General features: G+C 41.3%; 1 protein-coding gene across 1 annotated transcript in view; it reads right to left on the minus strand.

Moving 5' to 3' along the window:
• LOC136426940 (nuclear anchorage protein 1-like) overlaps nt 1-20,411 on the minus strand; it is a 55,044-nt gene that overhangs the window by 2,479 nt on the left and 32,154 nt on the right. Inside the window, exons 3-30 of the mRNA XM_066415696.1 lie at nt 12,463-12,523; nt 11,743-11,837; nt 11,441-11,501; nt 11,128-11,222; nt 10,908-10,968; nt 10,659-10,753; nt 10,439-10,499; nt 10,099-10,214; nt 9,240-9,336; nt 8,829-8,923; nt 8,370-8,430; nt 7,924-8,051; nt 7,558-7,618; nt 7,366-7,442; nt 6,810-6,873; nt 4,820-4,902; nt 4,592-4,655; nt 4,242-4,357; nt 3,882-3,945; nt 3,685-3,768; nt 3,331-3,486; nt 3,039-3,164; nt 2,625-2,729; nt 2,255-2,382; nt 1,661-1,935; nt 1,311-1,352; nt 1,014-1,152; nt 235-600 (exon numbers count right to left, since the gene is read on the minus strand). Of these exons, the coding sequence (XP_066271793.1) occupies nt 235-600; nt 1,014-1,152; nt 1,311-1,352; nt 1,661-1,935; nt 2,255-2,382; nt 2,625-2,729; nt 3,039-3,164; nt 3,331-3,486; nt 3,685-3,768; nt 3,882-3,945; nt 4,242-4,357; nt 4,592-4,655; nt 4,820-4,902; nt 6,810-6,873; nt 7,366-7,442; nt 7,558-7,618; nt 7,924-8,051; nt 8,370-8,430; nt 8,829-8,923; nt 9,240-9,336; nt 10,099-10,214; nt 10,439-10,499; nt 10,659-10,753; nt 10,908-10,968; nt 11,128-11,222; nt 11,441-11,501; nt 11,743-11,837; nt 12,463-12,523 (2,976 nt within the window). The remainder of the gene's footprint in view (nt 1-234; nt 601-1,013; nt 1,153-1,310; nt 1,353-1,660; nt 1,936-2,254; nt 2,383-2,624; nt 2,730-3,038; nt 3,165-3,330; nt 3,487-3,684; nt 3,769-3,881; nt 3,946-4,241; nt 4,358-4,591; nt 4,656-4,819; nt 4,903-6,809; nt 6,874-7,365; nt 7,443-7,557; nt 7,619-7,923; nt 8,052-8,369; nt 8,431-8,828; nt 8,924-9,239; nt 9,337-10,098; nt 10,215-10,438; nt 10,500-10,658; nt 10,754-10,907; nt 10,969-11,127; nt 11,223-11,440; nt 11,502-11,742; nt 11,838-12,462; nt 12,524-20,411) is intronic.

Here is a 20,411-nt window from a genome sequence, read left to right on the forward strand (position 1 = left end):
CAGCTAACTAATGACAACATTTGTCACTTGTCAGCGCAAAAGATGTGGTATCATTCCTGCAGAGATGTTTGCTACAGATGTAATTGTTATTCATTAGGCAATTGGTCATATGCTTGATTAAGCCTGTGGTTGATCTAAAAGCTGATTAAGGTGGTAAGCAGTTGTGCGACGAAAAGCTGTACTAGCGCGGTTGGCGGTGAGCGGAGGCGTCTTGCTGTTTCCCTGTAGGTCTACCTGGGTGGGTATGTCTTTCTCATCAGAATCACGTCTACGTGTTTTTCAGGGGTTGATGTGGCCCTTGGTGAGCCTACATCGAGGCCATTCATCCCCATGGACGTGTATCCCTGGGATGTTTGCCGTGCGGACAGGCCTCCAGTAGCCCGATCTGATGAACTCGAACTTGTCACCGTCCTCTGTGTGTAACGGCTGCTGGTCTGACTGGACGCTAATGACCGGTACGATGAAGAGTAAGCCGTTGAGGAAGACCGCTGGACAGCAGAGGCACCACCGGCGTACTGTCCCGTGTGAGCGCGGTCGAGGCTTCCGTATGCCTCGCTCATATTTTGGTCTAACCTCCTCTGCGATGTTCGCGGGAAGGTTCTGAGAGTCAAAGTGGTGAAGGGATGGCAAACGGAAAGTTTAACAGAGAACATAAGATCACCAATGCCACGATAACCATGTAAGTAAAAGTAAACAAGGCTGAAACATCCACATTAAAATAGAGTAGAGGGAAATTTTGGGGCACCGATCAAGAAATAAAGAAGAACTAGTGGAAGGGTTTTAGTTTGAATTATACACCAATGAGAGTCTAAGGGGATAGGTTCAATCAAAACCAAATAACCGAGATAAGTGAGGGGACAAGCTAAGGTTTCAAACGCACTGGCTTAGTCCACAACTTCTATAAGCCACGGAAAAGATATGTTTCATATAAGCTATGTAGCTTGGCATGAGCCACTCAATATAAGCTAATTGATTGATATTGGTCTAAGATTAAAGCGATGGCGTATACGTACCCGTCAGCCTTGGATCTGATAGCTATCTCTGACTCCGTGACTCCCTCCCCTGACACCACACCCAGCGCCTGCCCGTCTTGACGGTTGATAAGGTAGAAGATGAACTTCTCCAGGGTACTCCTGAAGACATCGGATCGCTCTGTAGCACAAGAAGAGAAGATAATTAATCACTTTCTTCTGCTTCACATGTGAAGGCCCTATGTGAAGACGGTGTAGAGTGGTCTTCGTAAAATGGAATGACAAAGGAAGTGATTTTTCTTTCAAAGTAAGATAGACAAAATGATAAGGCTGACATACCTTCCACTTCTATCATCTTGTAGCCAAGATATCCCGGCTCAGCTGTAGAAACAGTAAGATAGCATTATTTTCACAGACATTGAACCACCGAGTCTACTTTATATATATTGGTAAAACCGTTACTTCCATTGTACATCGAGTCGGAATAAAAAAATCAGCAATCAAACTTAAGTGGATATTTATGGACTATGTACACGTAGTTGTGTGTATCTATAATCATTAACACAAGAATCTAATCATCAAACAATGCCTTCATGAGAACAAGTGCAAGGTACGAAAGACATGAATGAATGGAACGCACTGTTTGCTTATTATTAGTAGTTTGGGCAATAAAATTCCAGTGTACTTACTCGTCTTCATGTGCAGTTCCTCTCTAATCTCCAGTGATATCGCTCCTCCTGCGTCGATAATCTGCGTTATCTTGACCTTCTCTCCTCCCTCTTCAATAACCTTGACCATCACCTTCTCTCCCTCTTTGATCTTGATGATTTCCTCTCCCTTCTTGACCTCCTTGATTTCCATCATCTCCACTGCCTCCTCTGAGATGATTGTGATCTCCTCTATCTGCATTTCGGGGATGACCGTCTGCATAAATGTCCAGGGAGAAATCGGCTCCAAAATCAGCCTGAAAAAAAATCGCATTTCATTAGAAAGAGCCCGTTGAATGAAATGAAACAAAACTATCATGAACGATGTATGTACGTAGCTCATGCAACTGATTCTAAAATAGGTCATAGAAGTGACGTTGGAGCTAGATGTATGTTAAACATATGAGCTACAAAACTGATAGAAGAATAACTTCATTGCAGGACAATTGTACACTGTACAAAGTATAGCAACAACTAACAAATCTCTCTGTAGCACTGAAACTCTTTAGATCGGTTGTATACACTTGAATTGAGAAATGTGAATAACATTATGGTCGGTACGAAACTTTCACATACTTTCCGTTCTCATCTGCCAAGAGATCTTTGTAGATCCAGTTGTCCCTGTCCGCGTCCATCTTCTCGTTCAGCAGCTCCATGTTCTTCAGGGCCAGCTCCATGATCTGGTCAGCAGCATCCTCCTCCACCTGGGGAACAATTTTTGTGGCTCGTCAACGATGGCAACCGTGTATGCATCTCTTGCGTAAACGATTGTTCGGATGAAGCAACCCGTAGCTTCCGTATGTACCTTCAAATCTTACTACAATGACAGTAAGGCACGAAAGGCAAAGAAAAACAACAACAAACGATTCTGTGTTTTTAGAGGCCCAGTAATGTGTAGGTGTGATGTAGTTCAAGGTAATAACAATGAAAGAAAAATGATAACCACCTGCATCAACTTGGTTTCCATCACTTCCAGTTCCTTATCAGCTTGATCAGCACCAGTTGCTGCCTCCTTTTCTTTGTCCGCCAGCTGGCCTTCAAGCTCCTTCAGCTGTAAGTATAAGGTATGGTTTAGAACCTACTAGATTTGCTAAAGTGAAAACTATTTCGTCACCCCTTTCCCATTAAAACAGCTTTTTGTGTGCTTAGTGTGCTATGTGTATACAACAGGTGATTCAGAACTAGAACAAGGCAGATAAAAATTTACTGCTGTGGCCTGCCAATTATCTACAAAGTCTTGTACATCTATTCTTGGGCAGTACAGGATGTCATTCTTGAGGAACATTATCATTGATGCCCCGGCCTAGCAGGATAAAAGTGGGTATAAGTGACCAAAGTGCAATGTAAAATATTGACTTACCAGCTTTCTAAGAGCTTCTACCTCATCATCAGAATCTCCAAGCTGTTTGTTCAGGTTCAAGATCTCTTCTTTAGCCTCCAGGAGTGCGTCGTTAGCCTTTTGCAGTTGCTTTGTGAGATCATCAAACTGCAAAGGAAATGATATTGTATACATAGACTTATCATTATGATAATAAAGACTTATGCACACTAGCTATAAAGGAGCTAAGTGCTTTTGATGTTAACAGCTGTCATTGGGTTGGATGCTTTGGTATATAAAAGACCAAATGTTGCAGATAACGAAGAATTCTCACCTTGTCTTTGTACCAATCGTCCTTGTCGTCGTCCTTCTTGTTTGCCAGGTCGGCATACTGCTTTTTCAGGTCGCCCAAGGCCGACAGCAGATCCGAGTTATCCTGTGGCTGTACTATCACAGTTTCCTTCATGGTTGTTATCATGGTGGTCATTTCCTAAGAAAACATCGGGAATGAACAACAAGCGGTGATGAAAAAGTTCAACACTTAAGCACCATAAAAGTGTACAGATATGTCATATAGGAATATTCCATAATGTGCATACCACCTTGACACGTTTCTATGAAAATATAAAAAACTGATAAAGGTTTGATTGAATGATGTTCAAATCAAAAGTCCATTAGCATAACATACCTGGGTCTTTCTCTCTAAATCGTCCTTTGCTGCACCCAGCTGGTATGAAATTTCCATGTTTTTATTGTTGGCGTCCGCCAGTTCCTGGAGAGGACAATGCATCATTAGAATGTTTTACATCAGCTCATTCAGCTGTGAAGTTAATATGTTTCATAAAAGGTGAGTAAACCAAACATTGGCCATAGCAATTGCGTTACCTTTTTCAGACGGTCAATCTCATTCTGTAGATCCTTCCTCTCCTTATCATCATCGTCACCTTTCCTGTTAGTGGGAAAAGTAACAATAGCATTTATCACTAGGTGTGACAAAGCAAGAATCTAACCATTGTAAGGAACTCTTATGTCTACAGTTTGCATTTGTACCTCAGTTTGCATACTCCATGTGCGAATGGTTCTATAGAAATGTTTGTCAATGCTACAGTTTCAATGTACTAACATGTAATGTGACATAACTGGGTAATAGTTAGAGTAGGCAAGAGCATGTAGGAATGTAAATGTGAGTTCCTTTACAATCACAACGACGCTGTCTATTATATCAAAATATATGTCAGCACTTACTGCTCCATTTGTTGGAGTTTCATCAGCAGATCGTTGTTCCTTCCGTCAACCTCGTCCTTCGCACTATCCAACTGGCTGCTCAGGTTCAGGACTGACGCATTCGCATCTTGTAGTTGCTAAGGGTAGTCAAAGTATAAGAGTTATGCTGTTGACTGATATGTATACATGGTATGATCCCAACAATTTACGATTTCAGAAAAGAGCTCATAGACCCCAGTTAAGCCCTAAAAAGAAATTTGCATAAGGTTTGAGGATTTTGATTAGCTTATTCCACGCTAATTGATTTTGTTCTTCACTAGTATTGCTTCGATGTTCATGTAACGTTACAAGTGCCGATGTATTCTCTTTACCTGTCTGAGGCGGTCCAACTCGTCCTGAAGGCCCTGTTGTTGCTGGCCTGTTGATGCCTGAGTCCTGGTGATAAATGATGCAAGGAACATGTTCAACATACGTTGGAATCCTAAATACCATTGGTGCAAAGACATTCAAGCCTTCTGAAATGATGTAAGACCTCCAAAGCAAAGCAAAGTAAGGAATATTTCTCTCCAAAGATCACACAAAAGTTGCATCTGGCTTACGTTTCGGCCGCTTGTATTTGTGTCACCTGCTGTTGAATAGTAGCATTCATTTGATCATTCTCCTTCTGTGCAGCTTGCAGTTGCTGCAGGTAGAAAAAACATGACGGGTTTAATCTATAGAAGAAGCCACTAGAACTTAGATATACGGTAGTACATTGGTATAGTGTTTAGTATTGTATTAGACGTTAACGTTACTACTATCATTTAATTCTTTCAATTACACCATGTATGGTCCCCTGTGCATTTATCCTTCTGGGGAATGAATATGTAATAAAGATTATTATCACATGGCCAGATGGTGTCGACCAATCAGAAGCCTCCATTGCCCACAATAAGTGGTCTGTTATCACGCCATAACACACCACTTATTGACGTCATGCCATAACAAAACCGTTGCATTTTGTAGATGGGGGTATCTTTTTGATGAATCTTTTTCTTAACCTTGTTTAAAATATCTTTATTGTCTTAAATTTCCCCCAAATGTCCTAAGAATACATGAAGAATTCATGAACAAAGGAATAAAATTCAAGTCAAGTAAAATTCAAACGGTAGGACTAAAAACAATATTTTTCACACCCCCGCCGTCAAAGTGGAACCGGCCCAGACGATTGTTCGCAGAACGCGTTCGAACGTCCGCCATAAGAGTACCACAGTTTTTCGTCGAGGAACTGTCAGACGCCGACTTAGAGTCAGTTTTCGGGTCATGGGAAGTTGGGGAAGACACCCAGGAACATACTTCAGCGGTTGAGGGGCAAGGAAGCTGACGAGTGTGACCAACAAGAAGCAGCGGGCACACAGAGTCCCCTCCCCACTCATCACATTGTATTTCCCGAAGTAGCAAATCATGGCAGACAAAGAAATCGCCCATGAAACCTCCTACGTTTCTACCCAAGAGGACCCCAGACCGGTATGTTCACGTTTCTGAGGGGTTTTACCTGACGAAAATTAAAAATGTTACTGGCAAAGTGATGTCGTCTTGTTAAAAACAAACGCCCCCCTCCCCATGGCCCAAGTCACGAACACGTAACTTCCCGAAACCGATGTGTTGGCATCGAAAGAATTACGGTCAAAATCGCCCAAATTCTTACAGGTTTGTACCTACAATTGATCTTGGCTCGATATGTGTACGCTTCTGTGGGATTTTTTTTTCCGGCTTGAGTAATAATTATCCGGGGAAACTACAACTTGCGGCAAAGGGGAGGTAAACATGTACGATTCTTACCACACCTAGGCGTCTAACAACCTGTCAATTTATAACCGTGTGGGCTCGAAGACAAGTCACCGCTTGTTTACATTGGATTATATGAAGATCATATGTACAATGGATTGATTTTACACGTATAGTATTAAATAAAGAATCTATGTATTATACAGAAATTTGTCTCTCTTATATGGGTCAGTTTGGATAGGCTATGTGATAATAACGTTAATGACCCGCCTGTTCCTCGGTGTATATGGTGTCATAACGCCTGGTCATGTGCTATAACCACCTCATAAAACCACCTCGTTCGCTTCGCTCACTTGGTGGTTTTATTCGGTGGTTATAGCACATGACCAGGCGTTATGACACCATATACACCTCGGGGCGGGTCATTAACCCTTAATTATCATATGTGACCATGCCTACATTTTGTGATTTAATCCACAATCTGTCTGAGACATGTAGTTTGATGTTTGTATGTAGCTAGTTTGTACTTTCGTGTTGAGTTGCATTAGCTTGCAGTGCAGCAGAATCGCTGTACTTCGATTTAGAGTGAAACACTCATATCTACCACTTTGTGCAAGTGTGTATGTGCTAGTAATACAGGTTAAGACTTACGTGCTTTGTTTTGCCCACAATCAGAGTGCATAGCCGGTTTGCTACCATAATTGCTTGTTGACACACAAAAGCTAATGGCACCAAAAATAGGGTCAAACCAACATAGTCATTGAAGCGAGGATGTCATTATTTCCGCTAGTGATTATTTCCGCCAGCATTGTGTTTTCTTACCATTCTCAGTTTGTTCAACTCGAGATCAATATCTCGCCTTGAAAGGTCAAGTTGCTCCTGGTGCCTGTGAGGAAGAGTGAACATTATAACAAACATCTGAATCATAGGATAATTTTACTTTTGCAGAAAATCTACCATATTTCTAAGAGGTACTGTCAACAAAACTGTGATAAGATCTACTGTACTAGCTGTCCATGTGTTCTGGCGTGTTATTAAGTTGCCTTTTGTCCTACTCAGCTATTGATAGATTGGTTTATTTCTGTAGGGCCTGTCATGTTGGTTAACTCAGATTGATTCGACCTTTTGTTCCTCATAATAGGTTCCTCATTAAGACGCACAGGTGTGCAACTCTTGGGAATTCTAATTTCCAAGAATGTGGTAAGATTCCTTAGCCTGTGTGGTACGCCGAAGCGCGGTTATACCGGCTATACAGATACAGAAGATATTAGTGTTAATTATATGTTACGAAAAAGGTTACTCTCGGTCATACCGATGCTCTAGTGTTAACTATACTTAGTCTACTTTGCTATAGTGCGCCAAAAGCTCAGTCACTTACTCTCTCTCGCATCTGAGTTTGTTTTCCAGTTCCTCCTTTAGTTGGATGATTCTGGACTCCAGTTCAATACGAACTTCCTGTAATTAGAAAATCGGAACACAGTTGAAGCAGGCAGTTTGCAACAGAAAACCATTATGAAATTGAGTTATACAAGTGATACGAAGTGCTGAATCTCTCTGAGTGCTTGTCTACCTTTTTCACTCGCACAACCTCTTCCTCCAACTCCAGGCATCTGTTGGATTCTAACTGGTACCTAGAAGAAAATGTATTCATGTAGTCAGAAAGCTGAAGTTTGTTGATGTTTTATAGCATGGAAGTATGAAGTGCATGAAATGTCACACTTCTCATAATGTTATCATCTAGCTGACGAAATGTACCAAACAAATCATGTATCTACCAAAGGAAATTTACATTCGAAGTATTCTTCACCTCTTGCTTATGGTCATAATCGGTTCAATGTCTCAAGCTCAGGTCCTATTTTCACAATATTTTGGTGTTAGCATTGTCTATGTCACTTGAAACTTATAACGCATCTGAGTAAGGTGTTTCGGTACATACTTCTTCATGGCTTCCTTTTCCTTCCTTCTGCTTTCGTCCAATTCCTCATTCAGGGACTGTATGCGCAACTCCAACTCGCTCGATTTCTGCTCCAGTTCGACCTTCAGAGTTAAGTTCAAGTGTAGATCCTACAAAGGTAGTTAAGATGTATATCACGGTTAAGTGCTACCCAACAGAGTAATGGCGCATGTGTCATCACATTTCTTATGCTAGCTACAAGAAGTTTTGTTCAACGTTTTACGATGGTACCAACCATTCGCTCTTCAGAGTTGAGTTTAAGTGCAGATCATATGTAGTCAAGATGTATAATAAGGTTACGTGCTACCCAGCAGAGTAATGGCGTAGAGTTCCTAAATATAAATACTTTAAAGCACATTTCTTATGCTAGCTACTAGTAGTTTTGTTTAAGTCTTTTTACGATGGTACCAGCAATCAAAACGACTTACTCGCTTCATTCGGTCTATTTCTGCCTCCAGTTGGTCAGCTCTCTCATTATTCCCTTCAGACCTGCAGGGAAAGAGGAAGGTTAATACCTCAAAAAGCCCTCAAAATACCTAAAACAACATCGTGGTACACAGAAAAGGTGTAGTCTATAGTAGTAGTAGTTTATTGAGATACTCTTTAGCCCCCAAGAGACTAATCTTCCAGGGTTCGTACATTCATATAAACATACATACATAAACACTGGTACACAGATATAAACAATTCCAAGGTCAAAATACTTACATACAAATTACACATCAACAGTATAAAATCATTCGTCTTTCACAATCTTGATAACCATGCCCACAAACTGTCTAACACTAGCATCAAGATATCCTCAAAACCAAAAGAGATATTTCTTCTAAATGCTCGCGTTTGTTTTGTGATCTGCATCATCAGAAATGTTAGAACAGGTAACTAACGTTTCCAGTTGCCCCTTCAGGTCGTCCAGCTCCTGGGCTCCATCAGACAGCTTTTGTTCGGCCTCCTCGCGTAGCCTGTTGGCATTTTCCAGTTCCTTGTAGGATACGAAACACGAATAAATTGTCACGCGACAATGCGAGAGACCGATTCTGATTCGTTTACATTGGATTGATAATGAAGACCTCTATTACAACAAAACAAAGCATGTTGAACAGATACAGTTAACAGATACAAAATAAAACTAACTATCATTAGATATTTTCTCGCTTGTCAGTTATAGTAGAGATAACTTTCAAGCGAGGAGTAATTGGTTGCAATCTAATCGACCACATACCACATGGCTAGTGCAATAGTCATGTCTATGTCTATTATTCAGTATTCGTGATAAAATAAGTACATGTATTTAATACCCTTCTCATTTTGTCCAGTTCGTCTCTCATCTGGTCTCCCTCCTGCCGCACTCTGTCGAGATCTGACTCCAGCCGGTCCTTATCTGCCGCCATCGACCTACCATCCAACAGCACCAAGATATCTTTACTACCAACAGTCATTACTTTACAACATGGCAAAATAGAATCTGAATCAAATTTAAATGAATTAATGAATGAATAGTTTGGATAACAAGTGTTACATGGCAGCTGAAAGCTGAATTGCGTACAGTGTCTTATACAGCACAAGGAAAATACAACTGACGTCTTTGACATACATTATAAAAACATTGATAATTATTTCATTTTACAACTTTTACATGCTATCTAGATAATCATCATCGATCATTGAAATACTTCAGTAGCAGCAACCCCAACTTTGGGTCGAAGGGATGGTTGAGTCAATTAAAAAAGACAATACAAATATAATTTGAAATATGAATCCATAATATATCCACAGAAATGACAAAGCACAAAGTGATTTACCTCCGCAATCTTGGATGATGGCATAATGTTTGCAGTTGAATGTAGCGCAAAGGAACACCGCAGTCAGAGAAGAAGCAGGTAAAGAAGGGTAAAAGAGATACAGTTGACACCTTATTGCAGCTTTAAAACGTGTTTACATGAATGCATGAAATGCGAAAATGGCGATAGGTATATGGAACTTCAAAAGCGGGAATTGGAATGCAAGTATGCAGTACCGTCCATTTTGATAACCATAATGTAATGCACTGATATCACTATACTATCATTGAAGTTGCCCGCGCCCATGCTTGAATTAGACGATAGCATAGTTAGCACCCAATTGCATAAATCATAGTCATCAATGAAATGTAATTACGTGTTGACAGCTTCTTCCTTCTGCGTGATTTCCATCTTGGTGATGTGGATTTCCTGTCGAGTAGCTTCCAGAGACACCTCCAGTTCCCTACGGATGGTGAGAGTTTCCTCCAAAGTCTAGAGAACAACATGGATGTAAAAGGTGTAAGTCTTCGTCTTTATATTCAGCAGAATCATCGCTCATTGGCTGATACAAGTATACTCTGTATTTCTTTATGCCGTCTGGATAGAATTGATAGGAAATGTAAACAGAAAGTTGCATTACCATCTATAGACTGCATAAACTTTATCTGGTTTATTATAACGCCGTGGAAATCAAATAAAGTAATTATCATCCCCACCATTCTAACAGTATGCAGCTCATCCTCCAGCTCCTTTAGCCTGTCTATTTCTGCCTCATATCTGGAATGATGAAGAGGTATCGTTATCATACGATAAGTATCATTCTCTAGTCTCAACACATAAAAGAAGGAAATGTGTGTACATACATAATACACATATGAAGTTACTGACATTGTCTTTGATTTCTACGCAACAAATACGTTGTATCAATGAACTCACTCTTTGTGTTTATTCCTGGCTGCATCAAGCTCCTCTTGCAGATCTTTGATCTTGCCCTCCTGTTCTTCACGAAGAGCATCCGCCGTCTTTAAGTCCTATAAAAAGAGGCATTATTATAAACTTTCCAGCCCCTTCTATTGTGATTTCAGTATAGCGTGGGACACATGATCATAATTTGTGATCGATCCGTTAATGTCAAGTGTGCAAAGGCTGTCAGGTCATTAAAGGCTAAAGCGGGAAGGGACTTACCCGTTTCATCCTTTCGATTTCAGCCATCAGGTTCTGCACTTTCATCTTCTCATCGTTCAGCCTGAAAATGGAGCAACAATCAAAATTGCGACACGAATAGGATAATCAGGATAACAAACTGCTCTTTGACCCATGTTTCTGTGACGCGGCAATTCAAAATGGCGCGCGAAATGACCGTGATCTTCACAGAAAATCGTAACTACATTCAAAAGGTACGTACTCCTTTGATGCCTCCCCTTGGCCCTCCAGCTGTGTAGTGGTGACTTGCAGCTTCTGTCTCAGCTCTGTCTGGCGGCGCTTCGCCTCCTCAAGATCCTACCAAACATAAGTTTTGATATAAGTCAAGTTCTGATGTACATTGCTGCTCTCAGGTAGCTAGCTAAACCGATACAATTATTCCAGACGTATCGGTGTAACATTACCCCGAGATCTGTCAATGTTACAAACAACAAAAAGAAATTAAAGTCAAGGTAAGTCATACTCATCGATACTGAATATCATGCAAAATGACATGAAAAATGATAATGTCAAACCTTTTTCAGCCTGTCAATTTCAGCCTGGAGATCCTTGTTCTTAGCTTGGTATTCTTCCATCCTATCGAAGGAAAAGGTGTTTACATATACATCAATCATGTTTTAATTCCGACAATAAATGAACAATTCATATGAACTACAACTGTGTTATCAACAGTTAGATGCGGTGTTAGTATTGGAGGGATTGCATGACATATATCAATTTTGATACATTTTTACAACTCTGTATGTTCGTCAATAGCTTGGATAATAAGATATTAGGTACACTCTATTCATATAAGTTTTTAACTCGATATTCTTACGCAATCTTGACTTGTAACTTGTCTTGAAGTTCATTGCGAAGCCCCTTGACTTTTCCTTCCAGTTCTTCTCGGTCTTTGTTTGCTCTCTCCAGATGCTGCAGCAAAGGAAGTCGAACAAGGTAAAGATGGCCATTTATACAATGTATATTTTACTCGTAGTTATAGACGTAGTTCGCAGTTCTGAATTACCAAATAACTGGTTTCAACCCACAGTTTAAAGGTCATAACATACGAATCAAGATGTGTTTGCAAAAGGGCAAGAAGAGATACACGCCCCTTTTCTTGAAGTGGACAATCGATTGTTTCATCTTGCACCTCGTCTATCAACTTTTCGTTGCTTCAGGGGCAGTTTAACAGCCCATTAGTTTGCCCTCACGCTTGCCATACATTACAAGAACGTGCTTATGTAGTCAGCTGGACATAAACGTTCTGCATATTGTTTACCAGACATTATACCCTCAACCACTTACTTTTTTGTTGATTATTGCGAGATTATTTGCGGTTATAGCAGCGTTAACGAGATGGTTACGGTATCTTTCAATACTATAGATGATTCAAGAATATGTCTCCCTCTGCGTTCTACGAAGTGGCCAATGCACGCATCGGTCTGTTTGATGTATTTACCCAAATAAAGGAAACAAACAAATGTTGTTTCACCCCCCCCCCCCAATCCTAGTAAAAAACGCAGATGCAGCATTCGTTCTAGTCACATGGACTGACCTCTTTGACACGTGCCAGTTCATCCTCCAGCTCACGTCGCAGCCTGGCCTCTTTTTCAGCTCTGTAGATAAAAAATGATTTACATGATTCATCAATCATTTATAGGTTATCTGTTGTGTTGTGGCTCACTGTGAAGGACGAATAGGGTAGCTGTAGGTTAACAGTTCATAGCATGGAACCCAGGTGTGTCGTCACCGTCAAATAACGTGGCAGCAAGTAAGATTGACATTCTTGAATACCCACGGGAGCATGTTAACACAGCTGCGTGTAATATGTGCACACTTTCGTCGATATTTTACGTAATGGACCATAAAAAATTAATGTGCTGTAAATAATGTGTATGAAGACGATGAAACTATGACTATGATGTGACGAGCTCTTACTGGGAGCTATAAAATCTGGGTCTCTAGGTCAGTACAAATTTGACTCCACCCCATCCATTGTATCCTCATGCCGTCTTGCAAGGCTAAATCACTTCCCGTTGGCTGTACAGCCATCTTAATCCCAAAGGTGCAAAACTAAACCAGTCCACACACTCAACTTGTAATCTTTCCACCACGATAGATGTATTGAAAAAAACAACAACTATATTTTTCGTGTCGATGAATGTAATGAATGCTTCTTGTGTTGTTTAAGCCTCTCAATCAAGGCTTTGTAGCCAATTCGTCACACAGGAAGCTGAAATTGATCTTATCTTTGCCAGTTTGCAGAGAGGCCAAGTGCTGCAAAGGTTACAAAAATCACAAGCTGGCATCACAATCAACATGACCTTTACGGGGACTAAATCAGCATTCTACCCACGTCGACATCGTCTATGTTTACAGGTGACAACGTCATGTGAAGTACGCAAGTGATAGGCACGAAAGGACAAAAATAACTCATTACTAAGGTCAGTATCTAATTGACCTTCCAGTCAAATATGGTTGAACGCAAAGCAATCATTGTCATAACAAAGGCGCCTGACAGACAGCTATTTTAACTGGACAAACAGTTCAAGCCGTACAGAGTTTTTGCTTAAAGAGGCGCTGTGCTCAAGACTATCAAGAAGTCAAGAGCCCTTAAAGTTTGTACAGCGTTCACTGCTGTGCAAATATCCAAACCTCACCACCACAGTATTCCTATATTCCTACTATGTACCTTGTTGTATGACCTCCAGCTTGCTGTAAAACATGCACGCAATTACTACCATAAGTGAGGCAGAGATACAATTCTGCGAATTACAGTTTTTTAGTGGCAGTAGCCTCGAGGCCTGGGTAAGAAGTCGTCAAATTATATAAGCAGTAAAACGCCATTTGTTTGTCTTCAGAAGCTGGCATAACATTTGAGGAAAAAACCTGTACAGACGACCTAATCTCTTCCAAAGGAGTGCAACCAACCAACGCTTATAGAGTGAATACAAGCGTTCGAATGTCAGTATGTTAGAGCCTTGAAAGGAAAGTCCACAAAGGATGGTAAGATTAAGAAAAGACTATGATACCCTGATAAACGCCATAACTAAAATCTGACTAAATCTTATGAACATACATGAAAAACCTCCTTTTCGTAGATTTTTCACGTACACTAGAGGAATATGTTCACAACATGGCCAGGTTTGAAAAGTCATCTAGTATACCGCATATTTCCCTTTCGAGAGCTAGAAAGACTTTTCAAAACTTTGAAAGGGTCTGCCTGCAGGAAACGGAAATAGTTCTCACTCAAGCATTCCAAGTAACTGGCAGTTGGCCGTAAATAAACGTGAAGATATTTGAGGAATGCCCAAATGAGTAGTTGCCTAATCTAAAAATTGGTAATGATTTTTACTCGTTAACATACGTATACAAGGCAGAACCATCCAATGAGAACTATTAAGACAGATGACACAACTGTAAGCAATAAATGCTAAATGCAGGGTCAAAGTCACTCATATCATCCAGGCGTGATGTACTGTTGCGATCCTGCAAACAAACCAACCATCAAAGACAGATGTTTTGTAAAGACAGACAGCCAATGTCAGCAAACATACCATGACCTTTGACATTGTTTACATATCAATGTTTTCATAACAAAAGAAGTCATTACTCATCCAACTCAGCTCCTACATCCGCTTGAATTTTATCTATGTTAAAGCTTACCAACGTTGTATCTTAAGCCCAGAAAAGGTAGACCTAAATCCATACATTTATTGATTAACAACAGGCGCTTTACACATGTTCAAGGCATTGGGCCAACATTTGACTGTTGTGCAAGAAATAACTAAATCATAGACCGTAAAATTGCAGGTCTCTCGTTAAAGTTGCATTATTGGAAGTAATGTCCGCATTGGTAGGGGCACGCCAGTGTCAAAGTCTAGCCCAGTCTGAATTGTAGTTGATTGATGCCTAAAAGCAGACAATCCCTGTCATTATAGGGCGGAGCCAGCGTTGTTCACATTTGCACCTGTGAGGCATGAGATACAAATGGCGGCTTGTTCACCAGATGTCACATTTAGTTATCATTAGTTCAAGGTTTGAGGGTGAACATGTTGGACAGCATTACTGCACCAGACTACATGTATAATTGATATTCTTGAAGAACATGTTTCGGTGTTTATTGTTCCCTTTGACTGGAACAGATTTCATTACCTTTAACTTGTCAAAGCCAATGTCATGTAAATCTAGATCTATTATGTTCATAATGTCAGGGGTCTGTTCAAAGTCATGTTTTATTACATTGTGATAAATCATCAGTTAGTGATCGTGTGACAAGAAGCAGTCACTTAAATGTGGATTAAATGACTGATAGAGGAACTATACGTACTTTTCGAAGGCTTCACCTTGTTTCTGTGTCAGGACTGAAGACTGTTCCAGCGACACTGTCTCGACTCTTTGGTTGAGCTGTCCAATAGCGGATTCCTTTTCCTTTACTTCTGCACCCAGACTCTCTGTCTCAGCGATCAAAGCTTTATTCTTGTCGTTGAGCTGACCGATGGCCATGTCCTTGTCCTTTAGCTGTGTCCCAAGTTCGTTGACCTTTGCGCTCAATGCTCCATTGTTGTCACTAAGCTCTTTGTTCTTGGCCTCCAGGTCGCGCAGCTTTTTCATCAAGTCATCCAGCTGTTTTTGCAAATCGCTACCCTTTGATTGTTTAGCCGCAGCCTGACTAACTATGGTCTTGTTCTCCTCGGTGAGAACATTGTACTTCGATTGCAGTCCTTCGTTTGCCTTGGCCAGGTCGCCAGCCTTACTTTCAGCAGTGCTGCACCTCTGTTCCCAGACTGTGATGCTGGACTTCAGTTCTAGATTCTCATTTCGCAGCCTCTTTAGCTCCTCCAGTAGTTCATCAATACGCATCTGTGCGCTGTGTACTTCCTCCCTTTTTGTTTGCACCTCCCAGTCTCTTTCTTGCAGTACGACCTCTTTCCTTTCCATCTCCAGTCTCATCTTTTCGAGGTGACCTTTCAAATCTTTAGTAGTCGACTCGAACTTCAACCTCTGTGTTTCTATGAACTCCTTCTCACCTATGAGCAGTGCGATCTTCGCCTCTAGTTCTCGAACTCTCTTCGTGTAGCCTTCAAGCTCCAGGTCCCGTGCTTCGGTTTGTCCATATCTAGAATTCAGTTCGTCCTCACAGCTCCTGATTTTGGTCCGAGCCTCCTTCAGATCAGCCTCTAGGTTTCTGATCCGCTCAGTGTGCATGAGAATTGTGTGATTGAGGTGCGTTTTCTCATTCTTACATCCCATGTGCTCCAGATCAAGCGCCCGTTTTGCCTTACCTATTGCATCTATCTTCTCCCTCGACTCTCGCAGCTCGATCTGTACTCTTTCCAAGATTATCATCTGTTTCTCGAAGTAACTGTTCTTCTTCTCCAAGTGACGCACCTTCGCCATGAAGGACGCTAGTCTGTCGTTTAAACCATGCATCTCTTCTTTGGCCTCCATTCCCAAGTAGAGATTACTACTAGTCTGTCCTCGTATCGTCCTCCCTTTGACATGATGGTACGACAGCCCGCCGGATGTGGACTCCATGTGAAAACTTCCCGCACTGCTACTTCTGCTGTGACTGCTGATTCTGACGTGGCCCCGACCGCGACTTGTGTTCAGTAACCCGTCTTCTACAGATCCGTCCGAGTAGGAACTCGACTTGTCATCGGCGTCACCGGCAGAGTGGACCGAGATCGGAGAGGACAGACCGCCGCTTTCGCTAATCGCTGCTGCGACAGTACCATTCCCTGTCATAATGTCACCGTTCCCGGTAGCTTTCCCCTCCCCTTCGGCCCCTGCATTCAACAGACTCTCAGCAGACGAATCCGAAGTCGTCACAGACGTGCTACTAGTAGCCCCAGACGACCGCACCTCGGACGTGACAGCCGACACCGTGGTCTGAATGGAATAAGAATACTTGCCGCCTGATGGGGCATCTCTGTGGTAACTAACCTTCTCCGACATGGCGAGATATGTGACAAAAGTCTGGGGGCAAACACGGCAAGAAACGGGTTCCTTCTCAGCACGGCGCACCCTTCATCTTCCAACTGTGACGAAACAATACACAGGGCAGAGGTGAGCGTCTCCGCCGGCGATTGGTTAGAACGCGATCCCACAACAATTACCATAACGCGTTGCAACGCAACTCAGGTCTGAGGTGACCCATTATGAATACCAGGGCACGTCCGGTTCTCGCCCACGGCAAATCAAATTCTTCGCAAACACAAGACAAGTTTTAGGCTCCATGTTCTCTTCTGTACGGTCTGTAACTTGACTTGTTGGCTTTCGTCGTTGATGCGTAGGGTTTAAATTGGCCCGATGCGTGTGTTGCCTTCTGACTAATGTATATCGCGACCTTAAGGCATCTCATTATTTACCCATTTGTGCTATCTATTCGAGTGAAACGCGACATTGCGGCCTGTCAGCTATTTCATTTTGCCAAAGGCAACAGCCATATAACCTAGTGAACGTGTCGACACATCTTTTGTCGCATCCGTAATTTTGTGGACTGTTTTTCCATTGTCCTGTTAGGTAACGTATTTTGAATCTTTCATCCCAAAGTTTAAGACTTCTGCCAACACAGACGGTTATTGTTTACGGAACAAAGACCCACATTGTTCGCATTCTCATAAGTTTTGGTAGAGCTCTCGCCAAGGTGTACATTACAGGTGTTTAATGCCTCCAAAATGTATAGACAATTTGTAGTCAGAGTGCGCCTCACTGTGATGTGGGCTGTAACTCTTTTTTGGAATGTAAACTGCGTATCACCGGTGAATGTGCGTAAGAAGTGTGAAACGCCCATCAAATACTTGCCACACCCACCATGAGTCAACGGAAGAGCATCATGGGATGTGGTCGCCATGTTTAAAGCGCTGCGGTGTAAACAAGGTCAAATGTCATGCAGGATGCTAAAAACTGTAGGAAGCGAACAGATTCTATCATCAGCTGCTGTTGAGCTTTTTGAAATTGTTGTAGGCTAGCGTTATCCTCTGTGGTTATATTAAGATGAGGGGATTTTCAGTACAGCTGTACAAGGGGGCGGGGTAGAAACATCATGTATTGGAAAGGTGTACTTAACGCGCTGTCCACAATAAATTCTAAGTCGCGAAAACCAACAAAGTTGAACAAAACAACCAACAAAACAACGAGAGAACATACTAACCAACAAACCAGCAAACAAACAAACAAACAAACAAGCAAATAAGCAAACACTCCATGAGAACATTAAACTCATATATACTCACAACTCTTTCGTTCATATTTGTCATTATACAATCTGTAAGAATGTACCATCAGTGTTGTGGTCGCATTATAACTTGTGCGTCTAAACGCATAATAGCATTCAAATGTTTGTAAAGCGTATCATTCGCTTACGTTATTAAACATATAAAATATCTAGCAAGTATCTGAAGTGAACAGCCACGTGCATGGATACGTTCAGTACCACGCATGAATATGCAGCATGACCCTGATAGAATTAGGGCATGCCACTAAATCAAAATATCATTGTCTTTGATCAGCCTTAAACGGGAAAGTATTCGTGATAATTGTAGTAATAAAGTAGGCTGTTGTTTCACATACAATTTGTGTAAATAAACAATAAACAATAAATCATACAAAATCATTGTTGGAAAAGTTTCCGACTATGGTTTACACAGGTGGTCAAGTGTCTAGACAGTGTGTAACCGGTTTTATGTCAACCTAGATATTCATAAACTGGAACGAGGCTTCTTGGGAGGTGATATGAAATAACCAGCAAACTTACATGAATCGCCGGAGGTAGAAAACTGTCATATGTCTATCATTTTATCGATCAATCTCCAAGCACTTGTATGGGTACTAACATATGATACCAAAAAGATATGTTAAACCACTGACACGTAGTACACATGAAGTTAAGAGTTAGATTGCCTTCATTTTATGAATAAGAATAATTCAATACTTTCCCGACTTGATAGCCTTTATGTCAAGTAAGGTAGCCTTTGTGCTAATATAATATGGACCTGAAGCATTTCTATCATATGGCATTGTTTATAAGACGAACAAGATAACACAACCCTTTGTTGAGAAGAAAGGAATCATATGATTTTACCATAAGGCAAACTGTCTGTTCTACAGTTCCAATCAAGTACGGATTGGTGAAAGAACCCCTGTCTTCAACAACTTGGCACATAAATGTTTATAGTGAAACAGTACCCAAAAACGAGGACAAACGGTCGACAGACCTAAGCCACATCTCACAAAGAATGCAGACATTGTCTCCAGTGGCGTCTTAGTCCTCAGGCTATGCCATGCATGAAAAGAGTCTCACTATCAAAGGGAATCCTACTTACGACAATGTTGGTGAAATAGAAGTTTACCGTGAAAGAACGCCCCCATGCTTGTAATACCACTTCGATTTAAAAACATGGCACAGAGAGAATGTTTATGTACTGGGTGTAACCTTGGCGTTCCCAAACCCGTGGGAAATATTTGTGTCCCACACACTACCAACCGCAGTAAAAGGATTGGACGCCATGGGAGTGTGTCACGCCAGCAGACTGGATGTGCTTCCCATGATAATTAATCAGTAAAGAGATGGAATCAGCATCCCAGGAGAACGAACAGACTACTACCGGTAACATAACACCACAATGAAAACACTGATCGAAATGTAGAAAGAAGAAACCATGCATATCCATGCCTGTCTATTTGATATTTTTAGTTTTGCTTCCCGAACATTTTTTCTATGAATCCTTGACAACGTATGCTGAATAATAAGTGTTGATAAACATATGTTAAGCTAAAATATACGATCAGGAAATTCTAGGAACAGCCACAACCAGAGAGGTCATGATGCTGGGATTTTGCCATTCGTATGAGTTGCATGTTTAGGGAATGATAATGTGGTATGCAGGATGTATATTTCAGTGACTTTGTGTTATTCGGGGTGTTGACTTTAGTAATTACGGGATCATAAAGAACATGGTTCAAGGACGCCTTGACATATCACCAAGTATATACCTGTCAGAGGTCAATGTGACCTGGGGTCATACATTTCATTCTTTGTAAAAACAGGTAGAATATCAGGATCTCAAATACCTGTGGATCAACTAACTTAAAGGTAACGTTTACCCAACACAACTGGAATGTCCAAAACATGGAGGACGTTTTGAGGATCAGCTGTAAGTTGATGTTTTGAACATCATACGCCTAATTTGCGCCATGCTGCAAAAGCAAACAGAAAACAATGGCCTTGTGGGCATTAAGAATTCTGAATAAACCTACTCGTTTCCAGTGTTGCCTTGTCGTCTTGACAATTCCTCTTCAAGGGACGCGATCTTTCGTTTGGCATTTCGAAGGTCGTCGTCTTTTCCATCGCCACTTTTTATCACGACCTGCAGTCGGTTTACTTCGACCTTGTAGTGTTCTCTTTCTGAAGTTAGACTCTCGAGCTCTCTCTTGAGCTTCTGTAGTTCCATTTCCACCCTGCCATAGTCATCAGCGTACCTGTCACGCTCGGTGAAGGCA

Source organism: Branchiostoma lanceolatum, chromosome 1 (genome assembly GCF_035083965.1).
Source record: "Branchiostoma lanceolatum isolate klBraLanc5 chromosome 1, klBraLanc5.hap2, whole genome shotgun sequence".
NCBI classification, from domain to species: Eukaryota; Metazoa; Chordata; class Leptocardii; order Amphioxiformes; family Branchiostomatidae; genus Branchiostoma; species Branchiostoma lanceolatum.